The sequence below is a fragment of the Passer montanus genome, unplaced genomic scaffold (assembly GCF_014805655.1).
Source record: "Passer montanus isolate IOZ18808 unplaced genomic scaffold, ASM1480565v1 scaffold18, whole genome shotgun sequence".
NCBI classification, from domain to species: domain Eukaryota; kingdom Metazoa; phylum Chordata; class Aves; order Passeriformes; family Passeridae; genus Passer; species Passer montanus.
The window spans coordinates 12,135,899-12,149,345 of NW_024365381.1; the positions used below are offsets into that span (position 1 = coordinate 12,135,899).

At 47.5% G+C, this 13,447-nt stretch overlaps 1 protein-coding gene across 1 annotated transcript; it reads right to left on the reverse strand.

Annotated features, from left to right (window-relative positions):
* Nucleotides 1–7,496: 7,496 nt before the first annotated feature.
* On the reverse strand, nucleotides 7,497–9,926 carry CHAC1 (ChaC glutathione specific gamma-glutamylcyclotransferase 1). Its single transcript, XM_039705207.1, has 3 exons — nucleotides 9,638–9,926; nucleotides 9,519–9,554; nucleotides 7,497–9,314 (listed from the first exon to the last, which is right to left on the reverse strand). Exons 1-3 carry the CDS (start codon nucleotides 9,881–9,883, stop codon nucleotides 8,883–8,885), a joined length of 714 nt encoding a protein of 237 aa, XP_039561141.1. The 5' UTR covers nucleotides 9,884–9,926; the 3' UTR covers nucleotides 7,497–8,882.
* Nucleotides 9,927–13,447: the final 3,521 nt, after the last annotated feature.

The following is a 13,447-nucleotide window of genomic DNA, read 5'->3' on the forward strand; positions in this document are numbered from 1 at the left end:
TCAAAATAGCTCTAAAGGTACATAATGGGACAGTTCAGTCTCTGGATTTCAAGGGCCCCTGACACAGTAATTCAGCTTCATAATGTCTGTTTGTCCAGATAGATTGACTGCAGTCTTTCTTCATTCTCTGCATCTTCAGAGTTTGGAAGAAATTACTGTAACTAACTTGCAGTCATAATTTTAGTGAGATATTTATTTAATCTGGTTAGCACAATAAGAAAATTTTTTCTTAGTATTTGAATAATTTGACACTCAGATGTATTCCAATTGACTAATTGGAAGCTTACTGACATTGTGATTCTGAATCTGTAATGCACAAGGAGGTTTCTAAAACTGTTGATGTGGGACTGGAAGTCCTGACAATTCCTTTTATTGGCTGCTTTGAAGTGCTTGACATGATTTTGAAACAACCAATCACGAGCTTTGCAGCTTCCCTGCATTTGGTAACTTGCTGTTAGCATTTGCAATCAGGGGTATATATTGTAGGATTAATGTCATTTGGTTTCACTGCAGTTTGCTCTTGTGTCTGACTGGAATCAAATAACTAAATACTAAGAGTGAGAACAGGTTTGGTAGAATATTCACAGAGATATTAGAGAAGCCCAGCTCTGCCCTGCGATGATATAGTTGCTAGCATATGGGGAAAGTAATGTTTAAATTTTTACATTAGACCAGATCTCATCTTTGAGATATTACAGGAATTAATACAAGTGAGATGTTTGGAACTGTCAGCAGGTAAAAGAGCTTGAGATACTGCAAGAAATTTGAGTGATACCTATAAAGCAAAACCATCCCAAGCTATATAAAAATATTTCTCTGCTGAGCTTGAATTTTAGTTGCTTTGGTATGTGAAAGTTTAAGAATATTGAGAGCAAATCACTAGACTTGCAACCACTGAACAATCTCAAACATAAGAGTATCCATGAAAATACAAGATGACTCTTGTGTGTTTGCATCAGGATGTAGTGCTGATTACAGGAGCACACACTGTCTCTTTTCCAGTGTGGTATCACTGAACACCCAGTGTACAGTTCCGAGTACTCTGAAAAACATAAATATTCACATTGCTTCACAATGCTTTGAAAGTCATTGTATGCTTTTGAAATCATATTCTTGATGTCTCAGCTCCCCATGTGTACAATAGAAATTACACCTCTTCACAAAGGTCTCATGAAGAGGAATTTAGGCTTGCCAAGGTGCCACAGTGATGTGCAGATGTTGCTACAGTGATTTGCCAGAGAAAAGTCAAAGTGGGAAGGGAACAGTCCCTCTGCATTTGTGTGCATAAAGGCATAAACAAGTAGAAGTCCATACAAGAGAAAAAGGAATTGAACTGCTGCTCATTTTTAAGGTCCTCCCATCAAATGAAATGAGGCAGCAATCCTCTGGGGGGAAAAAAAGTGGATATATATTCTGAATGAGCCTAGTCCCACAGTTACTTTTTCCTCCTCAGTTCTGAACTCATCTGCCCTCAAATTATAGGATATATTCCCAGGAATAGATTCAGTATATATGTAGTTGAGAGACAGAAATGCTTCCAGAATCAACTGTGCTGTACAGCAGCAGGAGGCACTTTCATCTGGCTCCTGCCTAACATGTCCAGAGTCTCTTCACAGCTGCTGTCAAAGGAAGGATGAAAAGCAGCATCTATCATAGCTGGGCACTCCTGCACTTTTCCCTCTCTAAAGATGGGATTGTGTGTTTGTGGGGAGAAACAACTTGAAGTAAACCACACTCCTATAAAGCAGAGCAAAAAATGAATGTGTGTATCATCTGAAATGAATTTGCGTATAGTCAAAGAACCTGCTAGCTGTTTGAAACATACTTTGGCTCAGTTTTACTTAAAGAAAGGAGTACTTCACTGCAAAACAAGAAAAAGTGAGAGATTTCAGCCCATGACGCCAGTGGAAGCACCCTGAGGACAGAGCTGCTGACCCCAGCTGTCTGTAACAGGATCTCCCACCCCTGTGCCCCTCCAGCACATCCAGCAACGTGTCACCGCGCTGCTGGGAGGTCACTTGCAGGCTGTCACTTGCTGCTGTGACACGTGGAAGCACACGTGCCAGCGCTGTGGCCAGAGGCGGGTGGCCCTGCCTTTCCGGGGCCAGGGCAGCGCGGCTCCCTGCCTGCTCCCTGCTTCCTCCCTCCCTGCCCGCTCCCTCCCTGCTTTCCTCCCTCCCTCCCTGCTTTCCTCCCTGCCTGCTTTCCTCCCTCCCTGCCGTGGCAGCCCTCCTTCCTCGGTGCGGACTCGGAGTCCGGGAAGGCTGCTACGCCGCCTACACAAGGAAGGGGATTAAAAGCTGCTTTTAAAAGTTTGTTTTCTAAATGTTTTCAAATGTCACATATGCTTTGTGTAGACAGAGTTTAATATCAGCAGGCTGGCTGGTTGCCCCCCGGCGGCTCCTTTGTAGACGAGGTTATAATTGCTGTAAGTGGGCTGGATGTGCGTCTGTGAAATGACTTCCACATTGGCTGTGCTGTTGGTGCCTCTCGGTCCTCAGGCTCAGTTTAAGGCAAAGCAGAGAGCTGAGGCCAGAAGGTAGTGAAAGCCAGTGCCCATCCCTAGCCTCCCTTTGCCCGTGGAGGAGGGCGCTGGGGCGGGTGCGGTGGCAGTGGGCAGGTGGCAGGTGGCAGGGAAGCCCCGCTGTGCAGGGGCACGGCTGGCAGTGGAGCGTGGGCAGTGCCCCGTGTGCCAGGGCTCTCTGCTTGCAGGCACAGGAGAGCTGCACGTACCCAGCCTGTGCCCAGCCAGCTCAGGTGTGGGCTCATCGTGTTTCTGAATCTCAGGCTTGCTAACCAGCACGGGTACATGAAACCTCTCCAAATTCTCCAAAAGTCACCCTCTGACTTGCCTTTGTGTGAGTGAAACTCTTGCAGATTTCCAGGTGCCTCAGTTGCTGATACCTGCTTGTGGACAAAGCAGCACTCTGGGGCATGCTCCTGCTGTGTGAGCCAGCAGGATTTGGGTAGTGGGATAAAAACTTCCCCTTTCCTTTGGTGACAGGAGTCACCAAAGTGACTTTTAGGTGCTGGTAGCTATCAAGTGTCTCCTCAGTTGTCAGGCTTAGGCCAAGTTGATCCTGGTGGTTTTAATTGAAGCTTCATGGAAATGAGTCCTTTTAAAACAGTGAGGTGAGGGAGGCAAAAAGCAGCGTAAACAGGAGGACATAAGAGAGAAGTCTTTGTTCTTGTGTTCCCAGAGCAGCCCAGCGTGGTCTGGGAACAGTGTGGTGTCCCCAGCTAGGAAAACAGCACCTCTGTCTTTGAACTTCCCTGACCTTTTACGTTATTTCAGTCTCATTCTCTAGAGTTCAAGGTACTGGCTGTGCTTCAGGAATTCACAAGCATAAACACTCATCAGTGTGGCTGGCACTACGATGAGATGAAAAGGGAGTTGAGAAGGGATAAAAACATCCAAAAGCCAAACAAAAAGTGTACAGGGTTTGTAAACAAAGCATGTAGAGCTTCCCCAGTGCTGCCCAGAATGCCCATTTCCTTCCGCCCTCCCTCCCCTCCAGGGATCAAGGCTCCTTCAAACCCACAAGGGGCTTCTCTCATAATTTTAATACAGCATATAAATCAGGGAGGTTTTCACCTAAGCCAAGGCAACTAAGTTAGTAGGAAATTCCTAAGTGTTTTGAGCAGCAGCTAGTTTTGCTGCAAGTGTAGTTTTTCCACAGCTTGACTGTAAATCAGTTTTGTTAATCCCTTCCTGTTCCTCCCATGCACAGGGACTGATTCTGTACTGAGCTGGGCTGAGTGCTGATGGCACATCACTGCTCAGTCATGCACTGGGACTGTCCTTTTTTATGCTGCATCAGTCCTTGAGTTCTAAAAAACATTTGGATTTGGTGCAACTGAAGTCTGTGGCCTGTTGTGAAAACTGGTGGCAACTGGTGAGAAAGAAGTCTGACTCAGGGAACATCTCCCATCCAAATTCTGCTCATTTGCTTTCCTTTCTGCCTTTGGGCTGAAATTACTGCACTGAATGTGATAATACCTGATTTAAAGTTTCAGCCCTCAGGTTTTGGGAAGTGTCAGCTGTGCCCCCATTCTGGTGCTGAACTATCTGGAATGTGTTACCTGGAGAAGTGTCAAAGCACACAGGTGGCCACGTCAGGATACTTCACGCAAGGTCTGTCTGCCTTGTGCTGGTGCAGCTGTACACCCAGCAGACCCTCTTTCTTTCCCCTGCTTTCTTTTCTCTCCAAGCTCTCCTGGTGGGTGTACAGCTGGGTGTACAGCTCTTTCTTTCCCCTTCTTTCTTTTCTCTCCAAGCTCTCCTGGTGGCAGGAGCAGAGGAACAGGCTGTTACCAAGCCAGACGTGCTTTCTGGGCAGATGCACCCTGTGTTCAGTGGGCACAAAGTGCCTCTGAGCCTCCGCAGTGCTCAGAATGCTCCGACCTGGAGCACTGATAAGCATTCTTTGGGGTTGTAACTTTTGCTATTCCTCTGCCTGTGAAACATCTGTAGGTAATTAAATCCATATTACAGCCTGTCTCTTGAGGAGCAGGCTGACACATATGGAATAACATGTGCTACATGCAACCAGCTGCAGTTCTGTAACAGATGCTGAGTCCGGCGTGTGCCATTCCCTGTGACTTGCAGGCCACCTGCAAGACTCTCCCTGCCACACATGGCAGAGCCCCAGGGAGCCTCTCAAGCCTGTGGACATGCATGCAGAGCTCCACCTTCTCCCTTCAGCTCCTCCTGGGACTGAGATGCTGGGCTAGTTCCTCAGTAGCCTTCAAAGTTTGTGCTGGCCCGACTCTTGGGGTGCTCACATGTTCCTGTTCCTCAGGTACATTTGCCCAAGCCATTGGCTGCTTTCACACCCGTTTGAGGAAATCTGATCTGTTCCCTCTCCTCTCCCCTCTCCTACCACCTCCTTCCCTTGCCAAGTTGCATGCATTTATTGTCATCAGCCACAAATATGAATTTGGTCTCATTAATTTTCTGACCTGGAGAAGTACATGAAGCACAGGTAAGTTCACACCTTGGAGGTACTATATTTAAACTACGTTTTTACTAAAGCTGGAATCACTTTGATGGATTTACCTGTGTAGTCTCCCCTGTTCTGGACACTCCACCTTGAAACTGCAATTATACTGTAGCATCTAAACACCAGAGGTTTTTCTTCTTGATTTGGTCTTCTCTGAATCCTTTAACTTTGCTGAGTTTGCTTATCCTTTCCCTGCCTTTCAAGGACTGTTTGCCCTCAGGAGTGCTTTAACATACTTTAACATAATGCAGCTGGGGCTGCATTAACTGTTGTCCCCTACTTTATTTAGAGGGCTTTTGCCACTGCAAAGCAGCTGGGTAGGTCCTGTCTCAATGTACTCAAGGAAATGGTGACTCAGGCCCATGTTCCTGACTATGTGGGAACTGCTAGGCAGGAAAATGGAAAGGGCTGAAGAAGGAACTGAAATCATATTGAATTGTGCTGGCTTTAGGCTTGGGAAATATGCAATTGATAGAGCTTGTAAATGTGTTTCCATTGCAATTGGTTTCTAATGTGAGGTGACCTGATAGGCACAAGCTTGTCATAGAGAAGTCAGAAAAAACTGCACATGCAGTAGGAAGCTGCTGGATAGGGAAGCATCTCCAGAAGCGTCTGGCAACACTGGTTGTCCCACCCTCTGACAATGGTGAGTGTTTTTTTCCCAGGCCAGTTGTCAGTGGCAGAGCTGCAGGAAGCTGGAGCTGCACCCTCAGCCAGCTGCTTCGCTTGGGCTGGCAAGAAGTGGATGGGGACAGGAAATCTATAGTGAAACACACCTGGGTAGGACACTGTCTTTGTGTGTCACCATCGACCTGGCACTCCCAAGTGCCATGGCTGTGAGACTGCCTCCAGGCAGCAATTATATTCCTCCCACTTGGTTCATCAGAGGCAAGGAACCCCCACCTTTGTGTAGCAGTACAAAGTCTGGGCAAATGTTGCAGGGTGCCATCTCTCCTCACTCACATGGCCCAAGTTCAAATCTGGGATGTCAACCTTTTAAATTAATCAACTGACCAAAATATCATCAGTGCCCAGACTCACAGGACACAGTAAAAGCCTTGGGAGAAAGAAGTTAACTAATTACCTCAGTGTCTTACTGACCTGAAGATGCAGTGACAGGGTAACAGCAGCAAGCTGCCATATTCACCCCTTCTGATGAGAAAATGGGATTCTTTTTTTGGAGTCCACTACAAAGAATTCCTTGGGAAGAAAATGGTAGTTCAGTGGAGTAATATACCTGTGCTTAAAACAGTGTATTAAAACAGTGAAGTTTTTCAGGGAAGAAGAACAAGCCACTGAAGGAACATTCCTAGTGCAGCTGCATTGTTCACAAGCATTCACTGCTTGTTTTTTCCAGATGTGAAAGATCCTGGGGCCAACCCAGGCTAGGCAGGACAAGGCAAGGGGCTCTCCCTGTGCAATGGCAATGGTGGTTGCTCAGTGCACAGCTGATATTAATTCCTGTCAGTGGCATTTTGTGCCTGTGAAGATGGTTTTATCTGGAGTTATTCTGGAATGTGACCCCAGTCGTACTAGTGAGGGAATGTTTCTGTGCAGGTAAGTTCAATCTTTAACCCTCTGATTTTCCAGCTGGAGGATACCCCAGCCCCCAGGATGCAGCTGCTCAGCTGAAGTGAGAGCCTCCACAGGACAGTGAAAGCATATTTTTCTCTGGTCTGTTATCCCTGCCTTTAATTAGTGGTACATTCAGTTGTTTCAGTTAGTTTTCACTCCATCATCACTCAAGTCTTGAGGCAGGTTATTCTGGTAGGTACAGTGATCTGCTGGTGCTGAGGGAGCTGGTAACTAGAGGAGCAGGAATGTGCACATTACCCCTGTACACACCACGTGGGGCACAAGGCAGGAAAAAATAACTGCCTCCCTTACTGTAGCCAGCAGATCTGGCTGCAGCTGCAGTTTCTGCTCCGTCCACTATTACTTCTTGGAAACAGCAGTGCCAAATTATACTCAGAGTGAAAATCCTTTCACCTGCCAAGGAAGAATTACATTTCTGTGCCTGCCCTGCAGAGCTGGGAGGGCTGGCTTGTGTCTGTTGTCAGTACCAGCACACCACAATCAACAAGAGCTGGAAAGAGAAAGTCACTGAATCCCCTTTTCTCAAAGGGGAAGGGTCAGTCGGGGTCTTCCACTAGATTTGGCAGAGTCATGCTGCTCAGCAAGATGATTTAAAAAAACCAAAACAAAATGACAAAAAAATCCATTGGAACTGCAGCAGCATTAGCAGTTAAGGCTTTGTTAAAAAAAAAAATCACCATTAAAAAAGCCACAAATAACCAAACAAAAACCCACAAAAAAACAACAAAAAGAACCACACACCAAAAACAAACGACAACAAAAAAAAACAACAAAAAAAAACCCAAAAAACCCCCCCAAAACCAAAAAATAAAAAAACCAAAACCAACCCCAAAAATAAAAACCCAAGAGTTTTAAATTTGAACTCTAAGTCTATAATGAAAAAGACTAACACCAAAGTACATGAGACTGACTTTGTCAGTTTGTTTTATTACTGGGCACAGCACCGTACCACTTCATATGCATACAAGCCACAGTAATACAAACAGTCCCTAGCCTTTTTCATAATTTAAAAATCACATGGCATTTGGGAGGAGCCAGCAGTCCAGCTCTCAAGAGCTATTTTGCTGCAGTTGCAGTAGCAGCAGTTTTCTCACAAAATACTGTGGGTTTTCATGCTGTTAATAAGTGAAGCTGAAAAGTCTGAGCTCACAGCAGTGCCTCTGCTTAACATGATCAAGGCAGGCTTTTCAGCAGCTCACAGGCTTGCAAGTCTGCTCACTCGTGGTGCTCTGCAGTCAAATGGAAGGTGCCAGACAGACACCCCTGCATGGAACCAGAACCCTCAAATGCTTCTAGAGAAACCCACGTCATCCTGAAGCACCAGAGGTTTATCCAGGTCAGGGTTAGTTAAAACTCTCCTGCATCCTGCCTGCTTTCCTGCAGGCAGCACAGGCTTCCCACACAGGCAGGACCTTTTCTTACAGAGTCAGTTATGTCTGGAGCAGCACAAGGACAGTGAAGCTTGGAAAAAAGCTTGTCATTAAAGCAGGCTTAGCTCCTCAGAAAACGGATTTAAACTAGAAGGCACAAATGCAAGGTTGAGTGTGGGCTGCATACCACTGTGGCATGTGAATAGTTTAGATACCCCTCCTGAGAGGAAATGTATCACATAATAAATACAGTATGACATTTTAGAAAAGAAGTGCATTGCTGTGATCCTTCACAACATAAGGAAGTAGGATCCACAAGAGCATAAAGAGGCCTGTTCACTTTATATTGCACAAACATTCTAAAATTTAGTGTCAGGACATTGTATTGGAGGTGGGACAAGGCAGGGGAAAAAAAATAAAAGTTTTATTTGGCAGAATCTGCCAAAGTCTCCACCACCACACACACAGCTTTTTGCCAATCTGAGGTAGAATTACATATATACTGCTTAAACCCAGTCAAGTCCTGCTCAACTAGTCTTCAAAGAAAAAAAAAAAAAAGAAAAAAAGAGAAAGTGCACAGAACAGATGAGCCTCTTTCTCTATAGAAAATGAGTGCCTCAGGTCTGACTCCCAGTAGCAAGTCCTACAGAGCAGAGTTCCTGTGAAGATCCCAGCTCCTCAGCTGGAAAGCAGTGATGGGTATCATGATGCTACAGATAAGGAGTGTAACAAGTACTAACTGCAAGTCCTATAGCAAGCATTTTACTCTCCACTTCTCCCTCCCCATCTACTTGCTAGTTCTCCCTTTATTCACTCAGTCCAGTATATTTTGTCAGAGTTAAGATTGTCCCCACTGCTTTCTTCTCCCTTATGTTCCTTCTACTGAACCCTGCAAAAAAAAAAATCTCCTATTTCAACCCTTAGACTTCTGAGGGACACTTGCAGTTTCTTCTAGAGACTCCTCTGTGTAGTATAGACAGGGAAGGATGGAAATAAGAGCCTCTTCGATGGAGAAGAGATGTTTATCCTCTGCTTGAGGACAGAAGTAGCGCATAAAGTCTGCCAGTCTCAGCAAGTACTCTATGTTATGACCAGCACAACCGCTTGAGACAATGATTTGAGCTGCAATGTCTTCTTCAGATGCTGGGCCAAGGTAAGAAGGGTTCTGGGGTGTTGCAATGTAAACAAGAGCCAGGATGGGTTCCTCTGCATCTTTCTCCTGAGGGTGGAACTTCACCAGCTTGGTGTCATAGCCTCCCAGGACAGCTTCTCGCATGTTGAGATACTCGAGCGATGCAGCAATTTGTTCCCCACGGACTTCATAGGCTACACCCCACGTGCATGCCTAAAAGTCAGAGAGCAGGCTGGTTAGGGGATGCTCCAACTGCACCGGCCTGTCCAGCCGCCCGCTCTGGCAAATCGCGGCTCCCTCCCCCCGGGGCTCACAGAAGGGCGACACGCGGCCCCCCCACGATCCCTCGGCGGCCGCCACACCTGTGCGGGTGGCGACGGGGGCACCCCGCGCCAGCCCCGCGTTCCCGGTACTCACCCCGCAGTCCTCCAGCAGCGTCACCACCCGGCCGGGCTGTGGGCACAGAAAAGGCAGCGCCGTCAGAGCCGAGCCCACACCGGCGCCCCCGCCCCGGCCCCGCCGCCGCCCCCCCTTACCGTCTTCTCGCTGCCGCGGTGGAAGGTGTCCCCCTGCCAGAAGCGGCGGCTGTAGCCGCGGATGAAGCCCACCTTGCGCGACGTGAACTCGAAGCCCGGCCTCCACACCAGCGAGCCGTACCCGAAGATCCACAGCGGCGCCGCCAGCTCCGCGCCCTCCGCCTGCCCCGAGGGCGAGCAGGAGGAGAGGGGCGGGCGTGGCGGCGGCTCCGAGCTCTCCTCGGGCTGCTGCGGGTCGCGCTTCATGTCGGGCTGCGGCTGCGGGCGCTGAGGCGGCTCGGCCGCCGCGGCGCTTTAAAGGCGGGCCGGGCCGGGCGCCCCGCCCCGCCCGCCCGGGTGATGCAACGAGGGCGGGAGGTTTCGCGGCGCCGCGCGTGGGGCAAAGCGGGCCGCGGGTTGCGTCAGGCGCGGTGCCCGGCCGGGGTCGGCCTGTCCGGCAGCCCCGGGTGCGAGATTCCCGCCGGGGCATGCCAGGGAGCGGCCGCTGCTAGATGGCAGAGGCCGGCGGAGCAGAGCGCGCCGTGCCCAGCAGGGAGAAGCTGGGCTGGAGGGAGCGGGCCGGCCCTCCTCAGGAGCCTGCCCCACGCTCCCGGCCTTGGCTTTACTCCAGAACCTGAGGTGCTGCATTGGAAAACCGGGCAGTTAATGTTTAACAGGGTGGCGCGGCAGCACCTGACGTCCACAGAGCCAAGGTGTAAGGAACATCGGTGAAACAGAACAATAATAACATCCACAGTGATGCGAGGACGTGGTGCTGAATCCAGCTACTTGGGTGCATGTTCCCTAAAACTGTGTCCAGGCTGGAGTGTCAGCTCGTAATAACATTTGTTACGTGCAGGGGTGCAAGGGCTGTCTGTGTATGGCATGGGCACCCAGCTGTCAACCAGCTCCAGGCAGGTTGTGACAACTAAAGAGGAGGACTTTTACATTACAAACGAGGAGAGGAGGAGAAAGAATAAAAAGCGAAATCACCAAAGTGTTTCTCATTATTGTTCTTGTCCTTTGCACTTAATCAATCTATTTACAGTCTTTCATTTAGTTTCCTGTTGGTCTCCATCCAACTGGCACCCACCTTTCTGTGCCACTTCACAGGAAGTGAAGTCCAAGGTGGGTGCTCCCTGCGCTGTGCTGTGTTCACCACAGGTGACAAGAGTCCGCATGGCTCTCACATCTGCCCTGCTGCTCTGTGCCTCCCACAGCACGTCCTTTTCTCCTGCCCTGCACGACTGACTCTGACTTGTATCTGTGCATGACCCTTCACAAGGTCAGCCTTGTTATGGAGCCCAAAGCTCCTTCATTTTCCTCTCCACTTGCGCTTTTCCTGTCACCTTCTCTGTCTTACTCAGGCTCAAAGGTATGGGGTTGGCATGGCATGCTCCCAGCCCTTCACACTACACACCCATGCTGGCACAGGCTTGCAGCCTCTTAATCCTTTTCTGATGGTCCCTTTCCATAGGCAGAAGGTGAATCCGTCACCTGTCTGTACAGCTGCTCTATTCAGAGTCCTTAGTCAGACCAGAAAATGCTCCAGAAACTCTTCTTGTCAGCTGCCTGTATCAAAGTTCCACTTTCCAAAACAAGAAGTCTCATATTTTTTCAGTCTTGTGGTTCCTGTCCCCTAACATACAAGACTCCTGCCTTAGCAGGGATTTGCCAATGCTAAAGTGATGTGGCCTTTCAATCAAATGAAACCAGTGTCCTGTGGGAGTTAAACCAGTCTTCTGTGTCCCATTGTATATGTAGAGCAAGTGTATATTTTTCATATTTAGTTCTTTATTTTTTGTTTCCTGCTAAAATCAAGGAAATTTGAGCAAATCCCCAATATGTAGTTAACAAAAGCACCTTGTCTGTTGGTGCATCCTCATTATTAAGAGCACAAAAAGAGACAAATCAGTCTAAAAGATAAGATGAAGAAGGTCTTGCTAGGTTCTGCTCTTAATAACACCATTTAAAAAAAAAAAAATTGACCTCTTTCTTTAGTGTTCCCCAGGATGTGAATTTTATCCAATTTATTGGTTTGTTCAGTCTGGAGGAGATTAAGGGGAGACCTCATCGTGGTCTTCAACATCCTCTTGAGGGGAAGCAAAGGGGCAAGTGCCAATATCTTCACTCTTGTGACCAGGGACTGGACTTGAGGGAAAATCATGAAGCTGAGTCAGGGGAGATTTCAGTTTGATATCAGGAAAAAGTTTTTCATCCAAAAGTGGCTGAGCACTGAAACAGGCTTCCCAAGGAAGTGGTCACAGCACCAAGCCTGTCTGGTTTCAAGAAGTGTTTGAATAACACTCTCAGGTACAGGGTGTGATTCTTGGGGTCAGGGCCAGGAATTGGACTCAATGATCTTGATGGGTCCCTTCCAACTCAGCATCTTCTGTGATCTGAGAATGCACTGTGACTGAGAAATGCACGTGTGACAAACAAAGCTCTAGGTATCTTATCTGCTGGTAATAAGCTAAGAAAAATTGGACCAAGAAGTTCAAAATTATATCACTGGGAAGTGACTGTATACTTGCTGGTGAGGGAGAGAAATTGCTCCTCTCCCTTGCAGATCTGTCTCATTTGTGTGTCTGCCTTTCCTTAAAGGCTCTGGTGCATGGCTAAGCCAGATTTGCAATGGAGAGCCAGTGTGTACAGCAAAAGCCTCAGGGGATCAGCTTCAGATCCCACACCAGTTAAATACTACAAGTCTCTGCTCCCTGCAGTGCTGTACAACCAGATCAATGAGGTATGAGGTTAGAAACTTGTTTTGAAGTCCCTTATTTTCTCGTGTAAATTGGGATATTGCTCCATCATTAGGAGCACAGCCTGAGGGAAGACTGTAACTGAAGCTGTAGCATATACAGCAAGAGCTTAAGAATTTTTTGTTGTTGTTTCAAGATTTCTTTCATTCATTTCTTACCTTGACTCCACCTTCACTGTACTTTGGTTAAATAAACTAAGGGCATGAGGATCACTGAGGCAAATGCCTGAGCAGAAAAAGTGTCTTGCAGGCAGTGTAGGTGCAGCTATGTAAGTGAAGCAGGTGGGTATAAAGGAGATGGTTGGAGCTTGTGTTCAAAGGGCCAGGGGAGAAGCCTGCCAAACTGAGACACAGGAATGTTCAAACAGATGTGAGAGAGGATGTGGAACAGCAGTGGAGTTAACTGCTAGGGAATATTATGCAGATATTGTAGTACAACAAAAAGGAGATGGAAAAAAGCCATAGCATTTCAACAGTTTACAAGTGCCTAAGGGAAAAAGAAATGGAATATAATGGTCATACTCTGTTAATAAAATTATAATTAAAAAAAAAACCCAAAACAACAGCAGTAAGAATTTTTGCTTTGCCCTGGAACCTTTGGGAAAGAGAAAAAGGCGATCATAGCTTTATTTGTTACTCCTGAAACAAGTTCTTCCATGTTTCAGGAAAAGGAGAAGTTAGTTTCTCTTTAGCAGTATGTGCTGTGCTTCCCCAGAGCAAGCATTCCCATGTTGGTGTGGGGTGACCAGCAGTGCCAGGGCTGCCTGTTTTTCAGGATTCTGGTGAATCACCTTAGAGCCAGAGGAACCAACAACAGGGCTGGCATGACACATAGCAGTGGCTTGTGTGTCAGGCTCTTATTTACTTCAATAAACTGAGGGCACACACTGGGTCTTACCAAAAGTTGGTATGTTCAGAAAATATCAGCTGGGGAGAAGAGGATTTCCAGATACCACACACCTTCCAAAACCTTGGCACTGCTTTCCTCTCTACAATGAGCAGACAGGAAAATATAAAAACTAATTGTCCTCTTTTCCTGAAGGCTTCAGTAAAGATTAAAGCTTCTGGAA